The sequence below is a fragment of the Phoca vitulina genome, unplaced genomic scaffold (assembly GCF_004348235.1).
Source record: "Phoca vitulina isolate PV1807 unplaced genomic scaffold, GSC_HSeal_1.0 scaffold7, whole genome shotgun sequence".
Taxonomy (NCBI): Eukaryota; Metazoa; Chordata; class Mammalia; order Carnivora; family Phocidae; genus Phoca; species Phoca vitulina.
The window spans coordinates 63,599,922-63,618,800 of NW_022589710.1; the positions used below are offsets into that span (position 1 = coordinate 63,599,922).

Consider the following 18,879-nt stretch of genomic DNA (forward strand, 5'->3'; position numbering starts at 1 on the left):
CAACTGAGCCACCCAGGCGCCCACCTTTTTTGTTTTTTAAATAAAGATTTATTTATTTATTTGAGAGAGAGAGAGTGAGTGACTGGGGAGAAAGGCAGAGGAAGAGGGAGAGAGAGAATCCCAAGCAGACTCCCCACGGAGTGAGGAGCCCAACGTGGGGCTCGATCCTGGGACCCGAGATCATGACCTGAACCGAAATCAAGAGTCAGATGCTCAACCGACTGAGCCACCCAGGCGCCCCTACACTAGCTTTTCCTTTATGCAACCTTTCGCCCTTACTACCTTGTGATCTGTGTGTGGAGAGGACTTTCTACAGTGCACCGTATAATCTTGCCCTCCTGAACCCTGTCCCATTATAAGTGTTGAACAGAAATCAGCGTCTCTAAGCACCTTCAATTCTAAGGGGCTCACTGTGTTATGTGCCACTTAGGAAGGAAAAGATAAAGGATACCTATTAAACCGTAACCATGCTTACTTATCACTTAGACTTCTTATCTGAAAAAGCTCTCTCTTAGACATTTTGAGACCTCTATTTCTGTCCTACACCTTCTCATGCAGAGATGAAAAGGAAAATAGATGCCCCATAGAGTTGTTATGGGAACCCCCAAACCCCTTCATCTTCAGAGGCCAGGTGTGTGACTCACCCCTACGTCCTGTCTTTGTCCACACAATAACTCAGTATGAAAGCTGCCTCGTGTCATTTACTTCCTTTCCCGTAAAGCGCACGATTATTCCTCTGCAGGAGAGTGTGGACTTAGAGTCGGTCTTCCAGAGCTGTTTACTTTCTTTACGGATATCAGATGTACCTTTACCGTTCTGCCCCAGTGCCTTCGTGCCCGCGAACCACCTTTTCACTTCGGTGCTGAATTACAGTGTGATCTTGTGAAAGACATTTAGAAAGACAGTTCAATGAACAGGTGCAGTGCCTAATTCCATTGGAAGGGATGACAATATCAGTTGTGCTCAAGGTCACCCAGGTGCCAGCAAGGACGGCGTCGTGCTTCCTGGCTGAGCACCACTGTAAGAAGCTGCTGATCACAAGGCACATCCTACCTTCAGAGACCAGAATGTGCGGAGGGAAATGGCACATGCTAGAATCAATGGAACACATTACTTATAAGGAGGAAATGTGCAGGCACTTATCATACATTGCATCAGAAGCCATTTGTTTGTTTAATCGTCTCTCCCTTGGTGAACCAGGAGATCCTTGAGATCGGAGACCTGCGGTTTTCTGTCTTTTTCTGTAAAGTCCACTCACCCACTCCATCTGGCTGCCGTCACCTCAAGGACCAAGCGGGTCATTTGACTCCTGTTCTGGTTCCTTCCCGCAGACTGTCCAGTGAAGTGTCTGCTATAAAACAATCATTGGTCACTTGACCAGCTGCAGGCCTGCCAGGTTGTGCTCCCTCCTTCACTTATATACTAATGCGTACTGAATTCAGCAAAATGGGAATGTATTGGCTCATAACTGGTAAGTCCAAAGGTGGACTTCAGGCACAGCTGGAGCTAGAAGCTTAAACAGTGTCCTCGGAGCTCACTACTCTCTTGCTCTCTTCTGTGGCTTCTTTCCTCCTGAGTAGGCTTCATTCTCAGGGCGGCTCCCCCTCCTGCCGGCCCCCAGCAGCTCCCAGGCTTACATGCCCAGAGCTTCAGTTCCCTTTTCCACTTTGGTCGTGTCCCACCCCAGGACTGGAATATGCTGTGTGTCCAAGTCTTGGGGCCTAAACTCAAGCCAGTCACTGTGGGCAGGGGAATACGGAGCTCGGGCTGGCCAGGCCTGGGGTTATAGACTCACTTCTAGAGGCGGGGGGGGGATCAGCCCCTAAACTACATGGGCTGAGAGTGGAGAAGAGATGGGTCCCCCAAAAGAAAATGCAGGGAAATGGCTGCCATGTTAGCTCCTATGTCCTGTGGGAAGTCCGAATCCTCTCACTGTGGCTTTAACTTCTATTTCCTCGACAGCTCAGGATGGCTTGAAGTGAGGCTTACGAAGGTATGACTTACATAGAGTACAGGTAACCCTCTTTCCTGGATAGTTCTATGAGTTTTGACAAATACACACGGTGTGTAACCACCATAGCAATCAAGACAGAGAACCAATTTCGGGGGGTTTCCATCACCCCCCAAAATTCTCTACCCCACACCACACAAAAAGCTCAGTTCCAGATGGAGCACATAATTAAAAGTAAAAACCAACACTTTTTCATTTTTTAAGAAAAATTAATAGAACTTACAAGGGAAGAGTTCTTAAACAGGACCTAGTAATGCTAAATATGACCCCCCAAAATGAATAAATTCAACTGCAGTGGAATGAATGAGGTATTTATGGACAGAAAACCGAAGCTCTGCTCCAAATAAAGATGAACAAGACATGGCAGTTCTGGGCCAGATGGGATCTTGGACTGGACCTATGCTGGAGGGAAAAGCGCTGTAAAGGACATCACTGGGACAGTTGACAAAGTTGGCACATGGACTGTCGATTGGATAAAATTATTTACATCAATATTAAATTTCCTGAATTTTATCACCGTACTATGGTTTCGTGGGAGAATGTGCTTAGGAGATACGCACTGAAAAGTTAAGAGAAAAGGGGCACAGGGTATGCAACCTGCTCTCAAATGGTTCAGAAAAAAGAAATAACGTGTGCATGCTGCGGGGAAATATAATTAGAAACAAAGTCTTCACCCAACCCGGAAAATCCCTCCACAAGGGAGGAGAGAAAGAAAACAGCTTTATTACTTAACAAGCATTAAAATGGAATGTCATGCACGTCGTGGGCAGTCCGCTAAGAGATTGCAAAGATAGAAGGAAATCTCACCTTCTTCTATAGCCAAGCGGATTCTGTCCATTGCATACATGTTTCCTGATAAACAACAACTGGTTCTTGAGTAAGGGGACTTGACAGCGTCATCTGTCACAGATAGTTCGTCCTAGATTCACCTGGTAATTTGGGTGGCCATCTGTGTTAGCTAATTGGCTTTATGCAGAGGAAAAACAAAGCTTTCATATCTTTACGACAGGAGTTGGTTCTGCAGATAACCACGAGGTGTGCAGCAAAGTTAGGCTTCTGCCTTCCCGCAGAAACTGGAAGACAAGAGGTGCTTTCTCCCTTGATGTTTACATTTCAAAGAGGTATCTCCCAGGTCCTTGAGAAAGACCTCTCCTGGTTAGAAAGCTGGCAAGAGGCATATTTTGCTTCTAAAAAAACTCACACGCTTGGGGCGCTTGCGTGGCTCAGTCAGTTAAGTGTCCGACTCTTGTTTTCGGCTCAGGTCATGATTTTAGAGTCCTGGGATTGAGCCCTGCATCTGGCTCCATGCTCAGCAGGGGGTTTGCTTGAGATTCTCTCTCTCCCTCTGCCCCCACCTCCCTCTATCCTGCTTGTGTGCTCACGCACTCTCTCTCTCTCAAATAAATAAATAAATAAAATCTTAGGGGGAAAAAACCCACATATATTTCAAAGAGACAGAGAAAGAACTTACAAACTTTTTATTAAAGTATAATGCTCTAAGAAAAAAGGATGGGAAGGGCGCCTGGGTGGCTCAGTCGTTAAGCGTCTGCCTTCGGCTCAGGTCATGATCCCAGGGTCCTGGGATCGAGTCCCACATCGGGCTCCCTGCTCTGCGGGAAGCCTGCTTCTCCCTCTCCCACTCCCCCTGCTTGTGTTCCTGCTCTCGCCATGTCTCTCTCTATCAAATAAATAAATAAAATCTTTAAAAAAAAAAAAAAAGGATGGGAGAGAAGCCTCTTCCCTCGTTGTCAACAGGGAGAATGAAGCTTCTTATTTTTAATTTGTACTTGTCCTTAAAATATACATACAAAGAGAAAGAGAGAAACAATGAGAAAAGAATGTGATAAAAATTTAAAAATCAGTGGATCTGAGGGAAAAAAAATGTATAGGAGTTCTCCATGTTGTTTTTGCAAACTTTCCATAAATGTGAAATTATGTCAGTGTAGAAGTTCACAAATAAGTAAAACGTAGTAGAAACACACTGGGAGCAGAAGAAAGCCTGGTGGGATTTCAGTTTTCCCTGCTTTTTTTTTTTTTTTTTTAGATTTATTTATTTATTGGGAGAGCGAGCTGGGGGGTGTGGTGGGGGAGGGAGAGGGAGAGAGAAACTCAAGCAGACTCTGCACTGAGCACGGAACTCGACGTGGGGCTTGATCCCACGACCCTGAGATCAGGACCCTGAGATCAGGACGCGTGAGCTGAAACCGAGAGTTGCACACTCAGCTGACTGCCTCGCCCAGGCACCCCTCAGTTTTCCATTTGAGGCACAGTTGCATTAATAGTCTCTTTTAGGGTTTTTGTGCAAGTTACAGGTGACTTGTGATTATGAGTTGAGCTCAGCTAAATCTCTAAGGACAGGACATCGGAGGATCTGATAAATGTGAGGCTCTGCAAACGTGGCTCTCTTTGTCGCTCAGCCCCACACAAACACTGAATAAGACCATTTGAGCAAAACCCCTTAATGACTTCTTTAAGGCCTATGACTGCTCCTTGCCAAGAGATGTTCATCATCCCAGTTGTGGTCATGGTTGGAAGAGGAAATTCGAATATCTGTCCTCAGTGTCTGGTCATAGAGATGACTGGTTCCTTCTTTTCTAGGGGCAAGGAAGCAAACTGAGCCCAAGCTGGTCTGAAGGCCAGTTTGTCCCCCAAAAATCTAATTGAAGGGTGTGGGGCAGAGGAAGACTTTGCCATCAGTGGAAATCAGGGCTTTCAGGTTGCAAGTAACAGAATCTAGCTGGACTTAGCTGACACAGAAAGAGGAAGTTGTTTTAAAGATATAGCGATGTCTACAAAAATCCACGGAGAGGCCATTGGGCATCAGAGATTGGGAAATCTTAACAACTGATGAAACTTGGTCCTAGGAAGGTAGGGGTCATTAACAAGATATGTTAAGCTGGAAAAAATCATTGTGAACTCATGACTTTAAGAAAGACAGATCTTGAGCTCTGTCATTATGAAAAATGGCTCACCAGCAGCCCTCCTGGGCCTCCCTGAGATACAGTTGTTCCTCCCTAACACTGCTTTTTAGTACAACTAGCTCCAGGACACTGTGGAAGGTACTGGATTCTGTGTTTTGGGTCAGTAAAAACCTGGGTAAGCCTGGAACATATCTTTGAGGCTAGAAAGCTGAGACATTTTCAGAGATGCCACGGGCAGTGCTGAGAGTCCAAAGGGGGGCTCCCCACTAGCCCCGCGGTAAAGGGTGAGCATCACGAAAATAATTTTGCGTGCTGGGCGTTTCCCATCTGCCCCTTCAGACCCAGTCTCCACTTTTCTCCACCCTGCTCTGGCCTCACAGGCTAGGTCAGCAAGCAAGCTTGCCCTCTCCTGCCCACTGGGTTTGGCCAGTGGGGAGTGGGGTGAGAGGATGAGGGAAAGGAGAAGAGAGAAGTCAGGGTATTTATCCTGTGAACTGGCAGGCTGAGCTCTTCAACCAACATCACTGTGCCTGTGGGGCAGCCTGTCCCCTCTTCTCTAGGCCCTAATTATTGCTGGCTTCCTCTTGACTTTGGGACCTAAGAGTGGTACAGAGCACCCCGTTACTGACTCCAGGGTATCTGATTCCCCTTCACCCTGTCCACATCTTTGTAAATAATCCTGTTTTTATTTATTTATTTTTAAGATTTTATTTATTTATCTGTCAGAGAGAGAACGAGAGAGAGAGAGCACACAGCAGGGAGAATGGCAGGTGGAGGGAGAAGCAGGCTCCCCGCTGAGCAGGGAGCCCAATGTGGGACTCGATCCAAGGAACCTGGGATCATGACCTGAGCCGAAGGCAGACGCCTAACTGACTGAGCCACCCAGACATCCCAATAATCCTGTTTTTAAACTCTCCTCAAATTACCCACTTTGAGTGTACTTTTTATCCTGCCAAGACACCACCCAACACATTGTGGTTAACTGAAATCCACTGAGTTGGTGAAAAGCCATGACTTCATTATGCAACTCAAAAGAAAAAGATGAGCGTGGATTGGTGTAGACACTGCTGGTCCCCTGGCAGCCACCCCTCCTCCCCCGTCTTCCTTGCCAGCAGAGTCCTGATCTGTTCAGGTGGTCACACTGCCCATGAGAGCCAGGGAAGGGGGACGCTATCCCCAGCTCCAGGGGGAAAGCCTTATGAATCCAAATGAGCCGTGATGGTCCCATTCCTCTCACCAACGATGGGCTAAGGGCAGGCGTGCAAGCTAATTCCAGAATGCCAGGGAGTAACAGCCAAACCCCAAATGTGGAGAATGTCTTAGCCATGGTGAAAGTTTATTCCTTACTCGTATGCAACATATGACAGGTGTTCCTGATGAATGAGGAATTGTCCTCCCAACTCTGATTCAAGACCCAGGCTCCTCTCACCATCTTCCAGAGTGGCCTCTGGAACCATTATGCAAACCTACATCAAGCCTAGAGACCCCGGGTAGAAGGCACAAAAGATCATGCACAGCAAGGTTTCAAGCCAGGCATGGAAGACATGAGCATCCCTTCTCTAAATCCCTTTGACTAAAACCCAGTCACATGGCCACACCCAACTGGGAGAGAGCCCGGGATATGTCATCTAGCTCTGTGCCCAGGAAATCAGTGTGGTCCAGGCTCTGGCACAGAGGGAAGTCCGCTAGGAGACCTCTGAAGGGCTCATCCCTGCTTAGAAGATGCAACCTTCTTCCCTCTGGGGATATTGTCCACTCTGGACTTGACACTTACACATGGAATGCTCTTAGTAACATAAGGTTGATTTGAGGGGAAAGGGCAATGTGGAAAATAAAAAAAAAAAACAAACAAACCCACAAGTTAGATTAAAGTACGAAACTATATATGTTGCAAGAACTATTAAGAAATGGGTTTAGGGGCGCCTGGGTGGCTCAGATGGTTAAGCGTCTGCCTTCGGCTCAGGTCATGATCTCAGGGTCCTGGGATCGAGTCCCATGTCAGGCTCCTTGCTCAGCGGGAAGCCTGCTTCTTCCTCTCCCTCTACTGCTCCCCCTGCTTGTACTCTGTCACTCTCTCTGTTGAATAAGTAAATAAAATCTTTAAAAAAACTAAAAAAAAAAAAAAAAATTAAAAAAAAAAAAAAAAGAAATGGGTTTAAAAAGAAAAAAGAAAATGGGTTATTTTATTTACCCAAAGGATACAAACATAGTGATTCAAAGGGACACCTGCATCCCAATGTTTATAGGCGCAATGTCCACAATAGCCAAACTATGGAAAGAGCCCAGATGTCCATCGACAGATGAATGGATAAAGATGTGGTGTATATACACAATGGAATATTACTCAGCCATCAAAAAGAATGAAATCTTACCATTTGCAATGACATGGATAGAAGTGAGGGTATTATGCTAAGCGAAATAAGTCAATCAGAGAAAGACAATTATCACATGATTTTACTCCTATGTGGAAGTTAAGAAACGAAACAGGATCATAGGGGAAGGGAGGGAAAAATAAAATAAGACAAAAATCAGAGAGGGAGACAAACCATGAGACTCTTAACTCTAGGAAACTGAGGGTTTGGGGTTAGGGGGAGGGGTTGGGGGGTGGGATAACTGGGAGGAGGGCACATGATGTAATGAGCATGGGGTGTTGTATGCAACGGATGAATCCCTGAACTCTACCTCTGAAACTAATAATACACTATATGTTAATTAATTGAATTTAAATAAAATAAAATTTTTTTTAAAGAAATGGGTTATTTAATGTCTTTAAAAGAAAGACATTTAAATTTTTTATTTTGCTTAAAGTAAGTATAAATGATAACATTTGGCTAGCTAAAACATTTTCAAGGGAGTTGAATCACTGAAAAAGTAAGCAGTAGCTTTTCCGATGCTTTATTGGAGCTCTCCGGAACACAGTCGAGGCAGCATTTGGGGCTTGGAAGTTTACGTAGCTCTAAGCTTTATGTCTCAAGTCTGGCTTTCTGTCTTTCATAGGATGATTCTGAGATTCCATTTACTGAAGAGGATTATCGAAGAAGAAAACACCATCCAAATTTTCTGGACCACATAAATGCTGAAAAAATGGTTCTCAAATTTGGAAAAAACGTAAGTCTGGAGTAGTAAAACATTTAGAGTAAGAGAAGTCCTTTCTGAGGCAGCTCTCGGTGCGCGTGGCCAGGGCTGGGCCGTTGCACGTGTATCTCAACTCCTTACACGGCTCTGTGTCTAGTTTCCTTGTCCTCACGCCCACAGATCTCTGAGCTTCAGGCTCACCCCAGGATGCGCTGTCTGGTGTTGGTCCAGCCCACTAAGCTGACAGCCTTGTGTTAGGTCCCCAGGAGAGCTCAAGCCCTCACCCACTAAGGTGTGGGTCCAAAGAGTCCCTTAGCCCAGAAGAGGCAAATAACTCAGAGTCAGAGTGGGGAGGAGGGAGAGCTGCTTTTCCCCTTTTTCCAGAATCTCTCTCACCTGTTTCTTACAGTGGAAAAGTGCGTATTAACCTTACCTTACAGATCCAGAGAAGAGGCCTTCCAGAAGTTAAATAACTAGCTCAAGGTCACATAACGAGGATTTGCTGAGCACCGTCCTGAGCACTTCTTGGCCCTGTCTGATCCACTCCGTACATACATAATTATCCCCATTTCACAGATGCGGGCGCTGTGGGAAAGAGGTGCCAAGTGGTAGAGCTGTGGTTCAGCCTCAGACCCATCAGACCGCAGAGACGGCGGGGTTTATTTTTATTTTATTTTTTTCTTGATTCCAAAGCTCCATCATTCACGGGCAAGGTCCAGATCAACCTGTTACTAAGATATACCTACAGCTGAGAAACTCTTGTAAACACGAACAGCTTCTTAGCCCTCTGCTGCAGCAGAATTTATCTTTTTGATACATAGATATTGTAAAACCATTGTATTTCCTATCTTTTGTCAAAATAGATAATAGGAATGCCCTGGTGATGAATGAGTTTACTAAGAATTATTGAGGGTTTCCTCACTAAGTGCCAGGCCCTGCGCTAAATGCTTTACTTATGGTAGTTCATGTAATCCTCGTGTATCTCCTAGATATCCCTCAAAATTCTGTGAATCAAGGGCTATTATCATCATCCTCATTTAACTTATGTAGAACTTATGTAGAACCCCCAAACCTCTAAAGGTTCCATCCACCACGTTTTTCCCATGAGCAGAGAACCCACAGTAGTGATATGTAATCATAGCTCTAAGGTGACACCTAGTGGTCTCAGAGGATATTATGATAGGAACATTGTCTTCTATTTTTTAATAAAACAAAAACAATTTTTTTTTTTTAACTCTGGCAATACAAACACTGCAAGTATAAAATATTTAAGGTTTGTTTTTTTAAGATTTTATTTATTTATTTGGCAGAGAGAGACACAGAGAGAGAGGGAACACAAGCAGGGGGAGAGGGAGAGGGAGAAGCAGGCCTCCTGCTGAGCAGGGAGCCCGATGCGGGGCTTGATCCCAGGACCCTGGGACCATGTCCTGAGCTGAAAGCAGACGCTTAACGACTGAGCCACCCAGGCGCCTCCTTTTTTTTTTTTTTAAGGTTTTTTTTTTTTAAGATTTTGCAAGTATAAAATATTTAAAGGAAATAACACCGGGATTTGGAGTTCTAGCCCCTTTTCTACCCATTAATTTATGACCTTTGCTAAGTCATTAAAGTTTTGGAGTTAAATGAATAAAGGCACTAGACTAGACAGGTCTAAATTTCTTCCAATTCCAAATCTTGTGAGTGTATTATTTTATTAAGCATTGAGCATTGCCCCAGATAGAGAATCCATGATTTCTTGATAATTTATGTTCAATTATCTAGATGATCAAACACACACAAATAATTTATGTGATAGTCTAAAGTGGAGAAATCTTACCATTTTAATGTTTTCTTATAAAAACATTAAATTTGTCTCATGCTCTAAATAATACAAAACTTTATTTTAAAAATACATTATTCTGGGGGCATCTGGGTGGCTCAGTTGGTCGAACCCTTGATCTCAGCTCAGGTCTTGATCTCAGGGTTTTGAGTTCAAGCCCCAAATTGGTGGGGTCTTTGGCTTTAGAATCAAGGTAATGCTGGCCTTGTAGAATGAGTTTGGAAGTTTTCCTTCCATTTCTAATTTTTGGAACAGTTTGAGAAGAATTAATATTATCTCTTCTTTAAATGTTTGGTAAAATTCCCCTAGGAAGCCATCTGGCCCTGGACTTTTGTTTGTTGGGAGATTTTTGATTACTGATTCAATTTCTTTGCTGGTTATGGGTCTGTTCAAATTTTCTATTTCTTCCTGTTTCAGTTTTGGTAGTTTGTATGTTTCTAGGAATTTATCCATTTCTTCCAGATTGCCCAGTTTGTTGGCATATAATTTTTCATAATATTCTCTTATAATTGTATTTCTGTGATGTTGGTTGTGATCTCTCCTCTTTCATTCATGCTTTTATTTGTTTGGGACCTTTCTCTTTTCTTTTTGATAAGTCTTGCTGGGGGTTATCAATTTTATTAATTCTTTCAAAGAACAAGCTCTTAGTTTCATTGATCTGTTCTACTAGTTCTGTTTCTGTATCATTTATTTCTGCTCTAGTTTTTATTATTTCCCTTCTTATGCTGGCTTTAGGCTTTATTTGCAGTTCCTTTTCTAGCTCCTTGAGGTGTAAGGTTAGGTGTGTATTTGAGACTTTTTTTTTTGCTTTTTGAGATAGGCCTGTATTGCTATATACTTCCCTCTTAGGACTGCCTTTGCTACATTCCAAAGATTTTGGACTGTTGTGTTTTCATTTTCATTTGCTTCCATGTATTTTTTTTATTTCTTTTTTGATTTCCTGGTTAACCCATTCATTCTTTAGTATGATGTTCTTTAACCTCCTATGTATTTGTGTTCTTTCCAAATTTATTCTTGTGGTTGACTTCAGATTTCATAGCCTCATGGTCTGAAAATATGCATGGTATGATCTCAATCTTTTCATACTGGTTGAGGGCTGATTTGTGACCCAGGGCTGATTTGTGACCCAGGAACATTCTGGAGAATGTTCCATGTGCACTCAAAAAGAATGTGTATTCTGTTGCATTTAGGATGAAATGCTCTGGCTATATCTGTTAAGTCCATCTGGTCCAGTGTGTCATTCAAAGCCATTGTTTCCTTGTTGATTTTCTGCTTACATGATCTGTCCATTGCTATAAGTGGGATGTTAAAGACCCCTACTATTATGGTATGATTATCAATGAGTTTCTTTATTTGTTATTAATTGATTTATATATTTGGCTGCTCTCAAGTTGGAGGCATAAATATTTACAATTTTTAGATCTTCCTGTTGGATAGACCCCTTAGTTATGATATAGTGCCCTTCTTCATCTCTTGTTACAGTCTTTGGTTTAAAAATCTAGTTTGGGGGCACCTGGGTGGCTCAGTCGTTAAGCGTCTGCCTTCGGCTCAGGTCATGATCCCAGGGTCCTGGGATCGAGCCCCGCATCGAGCCCCGCATCGAGCCCCGCGTTGAGCCCCGCATCAGGCTCCCTGCTCTGCAGGAAGCCTGCTTCTCCCTCTCCCACTCCCCCTGCTTGTGTTCCCTCTCTTGCTGTGTCTCTCTCTGTCCAATAAAATCTTTAAAAAAAATAAAATAAAATAAAAATAAAAAAAGTAAAAATCTAGTTTGTCTGTCATGGAACACTACATCAAAAACTAATGATGTACTGTATGGTGACTAACAGAACATAATTAAAAAAAAGAAAGTAAAAAAAATAAATAAATAAATAATAAAATCTAGTTTGTCTGATGTAAGTATGACTACTCAGGCTTTCTTCTGATGTCCATTAACATGATAGATGGTTTTCCACCCCCTCACTTTCAACCTGGATGTGTCTTTAGGTCCAAAATGAGTTTCTTATAAGCAGCATATAGATGGGTCTTGGGTTTTTTTTATCCATTCTGATACCCTGTGTCTTTTGGTTAGAGCATTTAGTCCATTTATAGTTAAAGTAATTATTGATAGATAAGCATTGACTGCCATTGTATTACCTGTAACGTCGCTGTTTCTGAAGATTTTTCTCTGTTCCTTTCTTTGTTGCTTTTGGTCTTTCTCTTCCACTCAAAGGGTCCCTTTAATATTTCTTGCAGGGCTGGTTTAGTGGTCATGAACTCCTTTAGTTTTTGTTTGTCTGGAAAACTCTTTATCTCTCTTTCTATCTGAATGACAGCCTTGCTGGATAAAGTATTCTTGGCTGCATATTTTTCTCCTTCAGCACGTTGAATATATCCTCCCACTCTCTTCTGGCCTGCCAGGTTTCTGTGGAGAGATCTACTGCTAACCTGATTTGTCTTCCCTTGTAGGTTAGGGATTTCCTTTCCCTTGCTGCTTTCAGGATTCCTTCCTTTAAAGATTAATTGGTTGATTGATTTAAGAGAGAGAGAACACAGAAGGAGAGGGAGAAGCAGACTCCCCACTGAGCAAGGAGCCCAATGCGGGGCTCGATCTTAGGACCCTGGGACCATGACCTGAGCCAAAGGCAGATGCTTAACCAAATGAGCCACCCAGGTGCCCCAGGATTCTTTCCTTACCTCTATATTTTGCAGACTTTACTAGGATATGTCTTGGTGTTGGCCAGCTTTTGTTGAATTTGATGGGAGTTCTCTGTGCCTCCTGGATTTAGATGTCTGTGTCCTTCCTCAGACTAGGGAAGTTTTCAGCTATAATTTGCTCAAACAAACCTTCTGTCCCTTTTTCTGTCTCTTCATCTTCTGGGACTCCTATGATACGAATGTTATCACACTTTATGCAGTTGCTGAGTTCCCTAAGTCTACATTCATGATCCAATACTTTTCTTTCCCTCTTCTTCTCAGCTTCATGACTTTCCATACATTTTATCTTCTGTATCACTGATTCATTCCTCTGCTTCTTCCATCCTTGTTGTCATTTCATCCAGTTGGTTTTGCATCTTTTTTTTTTTTAAGATTTTATTTATTTATTTATTTGACAGAGAGAGAAGAGAGAGAGAGCACAAGCAGGGGGAGTGGCAGAGGGAGGGACAGGGAGAAGCAGGAGCAGGAGCCCGATGTGGGGTTCGATCCCAGGACCCTGGGATCATGACCTGAGCTGAAGGCGGACGCTTAACCAACTGAGCCACCCAGGCGCCCCTTGGTTTTGCATCTTGGTTACAGCATTTTTTTTTTTTTTTACCTGACTAGTTTTTAGTTCTTTTATCTCTGCAGTGTCTTCTATGTTTTTCTCAAGCCCAGCTAGTATCCTTATAATCATTATTTTCAATTCCGGCTCAGGCATATTACTTATATCTGTTTTGATTAGATCCCTGGCCATGACCTCTTCATGTCCTTTCTTTTGGGGTGAATTCCTCTGTCTTGTCATTTTGTCTAGGTCACTGTTTGAGTGTGTGTGTGTGTGTGTTAGGAAAGCCTGTTATATTTCCTGCTCCTCAGAGTAATGGCTATATTAAGAAGAGGTCCTAGGGCGCCTGGGTGGCTCAGTTGGTTAAGCGACTGCCTTCAGCTCAGGTCATGATCCTGGAGTCCCTGGATCGAGTCCCACATCGGGCTCCCTGCTTGGCAGGGAGTCTGCTTCTCCCTCTGACCCTCCCCCCTCTCATGCTCACTCTCTCTCATTCTCTCTCAAATAAATAAATAAAATCTTTAAAAAAAAAAAAAGAAGAGGTCCTATACTGTCCAGGGCCTGGTGCTTCAGCAAGTGTTTCAGGGCGTGCACTTTGTTGTTGTGTTTTTGCTGCTCCTTCCCTCTAGTCGGTCCTCTGAAGAGTTTCTCCTGCAGTGCGGAGTGTTTGAACCTTGTCAAAGTTTTAACTAGGTGTGTTTTGGTTTGCTTGTTAAGAGGCTAGATCCTCTTTTCCATAGAGCTGAATCTTTGCAGCACTCTATGATCAGTAAATTTGGTGTAAGCAAGGGGTTTGTGCTGGTCCTCTCAGGAAGTGGCCTGCTGCACTGGTTCTCAGGCTGACTTGCCCTGGTAAAGATGCACCTACAGGGTGCAGGGGGTGGGGCTTGGCTTAATTGGCTCCAGCCTCCACTTGGGGGCACTGCGTTGCTCAATGAAGTCTGTCCACGCAGGGAGAAAAATGGCATCACCCCTCTCCCTCATCCCCGAATAGCGGAGTTCCCACCCACCACTGTTCAGGAAGCCCCCACAAAAGAATGAACCATCTCCCCTCTTGTGTCCCTAGCTTCCATCAGATCCCTGCCTTCACCCTGTCTGTGTCCAAGCGGTCTGCCCGCTAGGCAGCACGGTACTCCTGTGTTTTATCGCAGGTACACAGCTGGGTTTCAAAACTCCAAATCTGAGGCACCTGGTGCACGTGCACCTGTGCTGATCCTCCGGGGGGAGGGGCTCCCCGCGTTGTGGCCAGTGCTGGTTTGTCCCAGGAAAGCAGTCACACAACCGTGCGGCAGTTTGGGGTTTATAGTAAAGTGCAGTACAAAGCCAGCACCAAGGTAGACTGCCCTCAGCAGGTGTCTGTTCCTATGCTAATGAACAAGGCGGCGCACTGGTGCCTGCCAGCTCTTTTGTCCCTGCAGAGGCTGTGCCACCACTACCATTCCCCAATGCACTCTGAGAAGGGGACCGCTGTCTCCCAGTGCGACCCAGGGGATCCTCAGACCCCACCGCCCACTCCCTCCTTCCATGCAGGAGCACAGCTGTGCCCCCCAGGTCCCACCCAGCAGTAGCACGGACTTCCAAAACTTCCGACTTTGGGCTCCACTGCTTGTAAAAACTTGCAGTCATCAGTCGCTCTAGTTTTCCCAGTCAGTGGTTTTGGGGAAGTGTTTCTCTTGTACAATCCCCGCCATGCTGCTTTCTCTGTTTCTCTCTCTCTCCTCTCTCCGAGATCAAGGCTCCCTCCTTTCTGCAGCACCCGTGGTTCTTTTCTCCCTGGAATCATGTCTCTGCACCTCCTACCTTCCATAATGTGGCTTCTTTTGTCTCTCTAGTTCCGCAGTTTGTTCTCTCAGCGTTCAGATCGAGTTCTTGGGTGTTTGGAATGATGTGATATTTATCTAGCTGTGTTGGAGGGATGAGGCAAGCATAGGGTCCCCTTACGCCAGCTTAACTCCTCCTCTAGTGTCATCTTTTTTTTGTTCATTTTTCACTGAATTGCTTTTTGGTCAGAGGATGTGGTCTGGGCGGTGGCGATTCTGTAGTTTTTGGTGAGATGCTTTGCTCCGTAGTACACGGCCAGTGTTGTTTTTATTTTAAATTCCATACGGACTTGAGGGCGCCTGGGTGGCTCAGTTGGTTAAGCGACTGCCTTCAGCTCAGGTCATGATCCTGGAGTCCCTGGATCGAGTCCCACATCGGGCTCCCTGCTCGGCCGGGAGTCTGCTTCTCCCTCTGACCCTCCCCCCTCTTATGTGCTCTCTCTCATTCTCTCTCTCTCAAATAAATGAATAAAATCTTTAAAAAAAAAAAAATTCCATACGGACTTGAGAAACCTGTGCTTTTCCAACCTGTGTGCAGTTGCCATATCTGTCTACTTAGGTCAAGTTTCTTAATGGTATTTTGCATGTCTTACTAGTTCGGGGTCTCCTGAATCTATCAATTACTAGGAAGGGGTATACTAAAAAACCTCCCACTATGAAGTAAATGTATCCATATCTCCTTGACATTAAGTTAGATCTTTGCCTTGCTCATTTCAAGGCACAGTCCTGTAACCCCTTCACAGTGTTAGACATTGTTGGAATGAAGCTATAAAATCATTTTTTTCTTAATAATTGGGAGCAGGACAATATTTCTAGCCAAGTCTGCAGCTTTCCAGACCATTCTCAGGTATTAATGGAGTCTTTTCTAGTTCTTACAAAGGCTCAGACAGGTTTAATACTAAAGTCATGAGTCTATCATTTGATTTTCAACTTCTCTCTGGCCAACTCAGCCTGACTCAGCCTCACATGAATGCAGGAGGGAGGGAGGCTAAGACGTGATCAACTCTCCTCCTTTTTCCACCTTAGTCAGCCCCCTTCGCTCCTGTTCTCTGTTCCTTGCTCTACCCCCTGCCTATTTTTTTTTTTTTTTTTAAGATTTTCTCTATTTATTTGTCAGAGAGAGAGAGAGAGCACAAGCAGGGGGAGCGGGAGGCAGAGGGAGAAACAGGCTCCCTGCTGAGCAAGGAGCCCAGTGCGGGACCCCATCCCAGGACCCTGGGATCATGACCTGAGCCAAAGGCAGACATTTAACCGAATGAGCCACCCAGGCACCCCCCCCACCTGCCTATTCTTTATCATCATCATCATCACTATCCTGATCATCTTGTTTTTTCCCTTTGTTTCCCATTTCTTTGTTTGTTTGTTTGTTTCCCATTTCTTAATTTTTTCATCATTATAACCATATTTATTTCAGAATCTCTACTAATTTATTTTCTGAAGGCAATGCAAGTCTAATTTCACTCATGGTGGATTGTTCCCTCATCAGTGTTATAATTTTGGTTTGTGAGCCCATCTTTAGTAAGGTCTTTCAGTACAAAGTTTCTATTAGTAAGCATATTTTCTTGTGATTTCTGGAATTCCAGTTATAAAGATAATCCTGTAATTTGGCATGGATTTTTAAAAATAGCATTTCTTTAAATTGTCAACATCCATTTCTTTATAACTCATCACCCCTAAAAACCTCATGTAAAAGAATTCTCAGGGAAAAGTGGGTAAAGTGCACTTTGTATCAAAGTGTAAAGTGTATCTTCCAAAAGTGCTGCTATAAAAGTCTCAAGTATATTCAGGGATCAGATGCCTTCAAGATTCATGATGGTCAGTGTGAAATGGGAATTCACAATGAGAATATGCCTTATGGTTTGTAATTGGCTTGACAGTCAATGCTGTGCCCTCAAACCAGCACTCATCTGCTACAATGAGGTCACCACCCTTGCCCGAGCTGTTGTCCCTTTACTGGGGCTTTAAAGGACAGGGGAAGTCACGGGCGGGGGGGGGGGGGGTACAAGGAGCTTTGATTTGCCTCTCTGAAGTGCCCCAAGAGTCTCACTGCCTAAAATGCTTTTTATGTTAATTTTTGGTTCTGGAATCCCTACATCAAGCAGGTAATTTAAATGTGAAAGACAAACCATTGAGAAGTACAAAGTCAAGGTTAAAATTCTCAAGGGAGCCTTGGCTAGATTTGACACAATTCCTTGTCACCTTCTTCTGCCACAGGTTGGAGTTTTTCCAGTTCACCATTTTGTTGTGGATGAACCGTTCATATTGTGGCCCAACTCCTAACTTTACCAGACTGAGTGTTTGTCTCCTCTACCCGCATGGATTTCAAAACTCACGCACCTAGATCATGAGACCCTCGACTTTCCAGGGTGCCCACACTGTCCACTCTTCATCACTCTTGTTTTCACTTCTGTTTTTGGCCCCTAAGGATAGCTCTCATGTCCTTGAGAATTCTGCCATCCTCGAAGGATACTATTGGCATTTTATATGGCATTTCTAGGTATTTGCACTCTGAGGTTTTAGATTTTTTTAATCCCCCATGGATTACCTGGAGCAGAGGAGAGACTCATTTTCCTGATAAAGGTTCCCAATTTCAACATGTGTGCTCGTGCACTCTGGGAGGGGTTTCCCATGACACCAAGTAATTCTTGGGCACCTGCCAGGCATCCTATATTTCAACTCAATTCTGACACTATCTTCCTAGAAGTAACATCGGCTCCTACAGGTTTAGGGCTCATTCCTACAAGACTGCCCCCCACTTCCAACACCAGTTGTGTTGTGGGGTCGTTGAACACAACCGTCAAGAAAGAATTCTTGAGTTATTGTATGGTACAACTTAGTAAGTTTATTTAAGGAGCACAGGACAGGACCTGTGGGCAGAAAGGGCTGCACTTTTGCTGTATGAAGCTGGTGGTTATACGCTTACTGTTCAAGGGGGAGGGGACGTGCAGGGGGTATGAGATCATAAATGTTTCTTTGAATTTCTACTTGTAAAACTACTTTTGCAAGATTTCTCTGGTGCTTATCATTCAGTTCCATATTAACCATCAGTGAAATATACAGGCAGTCATGAGACCCTTTAAGAATGTAGCAGCCAGGGGGCATGAGTGGCTCAGTTGATTAAGCTCTTAGCTCAGGTCTTGATCTCAGGGTTATAAGTACAAGCCCCACGTTGGGCTCCATGTTGGGCGTGGAGCTTACTTAAAAAAAAAAAAAAAAAGAATGTAGCAACCAGTACATATTTGATCCTTACCAAAACTATGCAGGCTAGGTCAGCCTCCTGGGCTAAAGGTGGACATTTTTCTGTTTCTGTCCCTCATCAGTGGCCAGCCCAGGTTATCACCTGTGCTTCTGACCAACCCTTATAGGTTGGAGGTTCCAATGACCCCTCCCACCTCCCCAAGCCTTGGGTTTGATTAGTTTGCTAAGGGTGGCTCACGGAATTCAGAGAAACATTTTACTTACTAGATTACCAGTTTCTAATAAAAGAATAAAACTCGGGAATAGCCAGATGGAATAGATGCACAGGGCAAGGTTTGGGGAAAAGCATGGAGCTTCTCTGCTCTCCCTAAATCTCCACTGGTTCACCAACCCAGAAGCTCTCCAAACCTTCTCCTTTTGGGTTTTTATGGAGGCTTCATCATGTTTGAGACAATCATTGGTCATTGGTGATTGAACTTGATCTCCATATCCCTGGAGATGGCAGGGGAGCTGGAAGTTGGCAATCAACCCGCATCTTCAGGTTGGATCCCAAAGTCACCTGATTAACATAACAAAAGACACCTTTATCACTCTGTTTGCTTAAAAATTCCCATAGTTCTTTTTTTTTTTTTAAAGATTTTATTTATTTATTTGAGAGAGAGAATGAGAGACAGAGAGCACGAGAGGGAAGAGGGTCAGAGGGAGAAGCAGACCCCCTGCTGAGCAGGGAGCCTGATGCGGGACTCGATCCCAGGACTCCAGGATCATGACCTGAGCCGAAGGCAGTCGCTTAACCAACT

General features: G+C 44.1%; 1 protein-coding gene across 1 annotated transcript in view; it reads left to right on the plus strand.

Annotated features, from left to right (window-relative positions):
- Nucleotides 1-18,879, plus strand: part of AK7 (adenylate kinase 7) — a 68,306-nt gene that overhangs the window by 17,234 nt on the left and 32,193 nt on the right. The window contains exon 5 of the mRNA XM_032405889.1: nucleotides 7,930-8,040. Coding sequence (XP_032261780.1) covers nucleotides 7,930-8,040 — 111 coding nt within the window. The remainder of the gene's footprint in view (nucleotides 1-7,929; nucleotides 8,041-18,879) is intronic.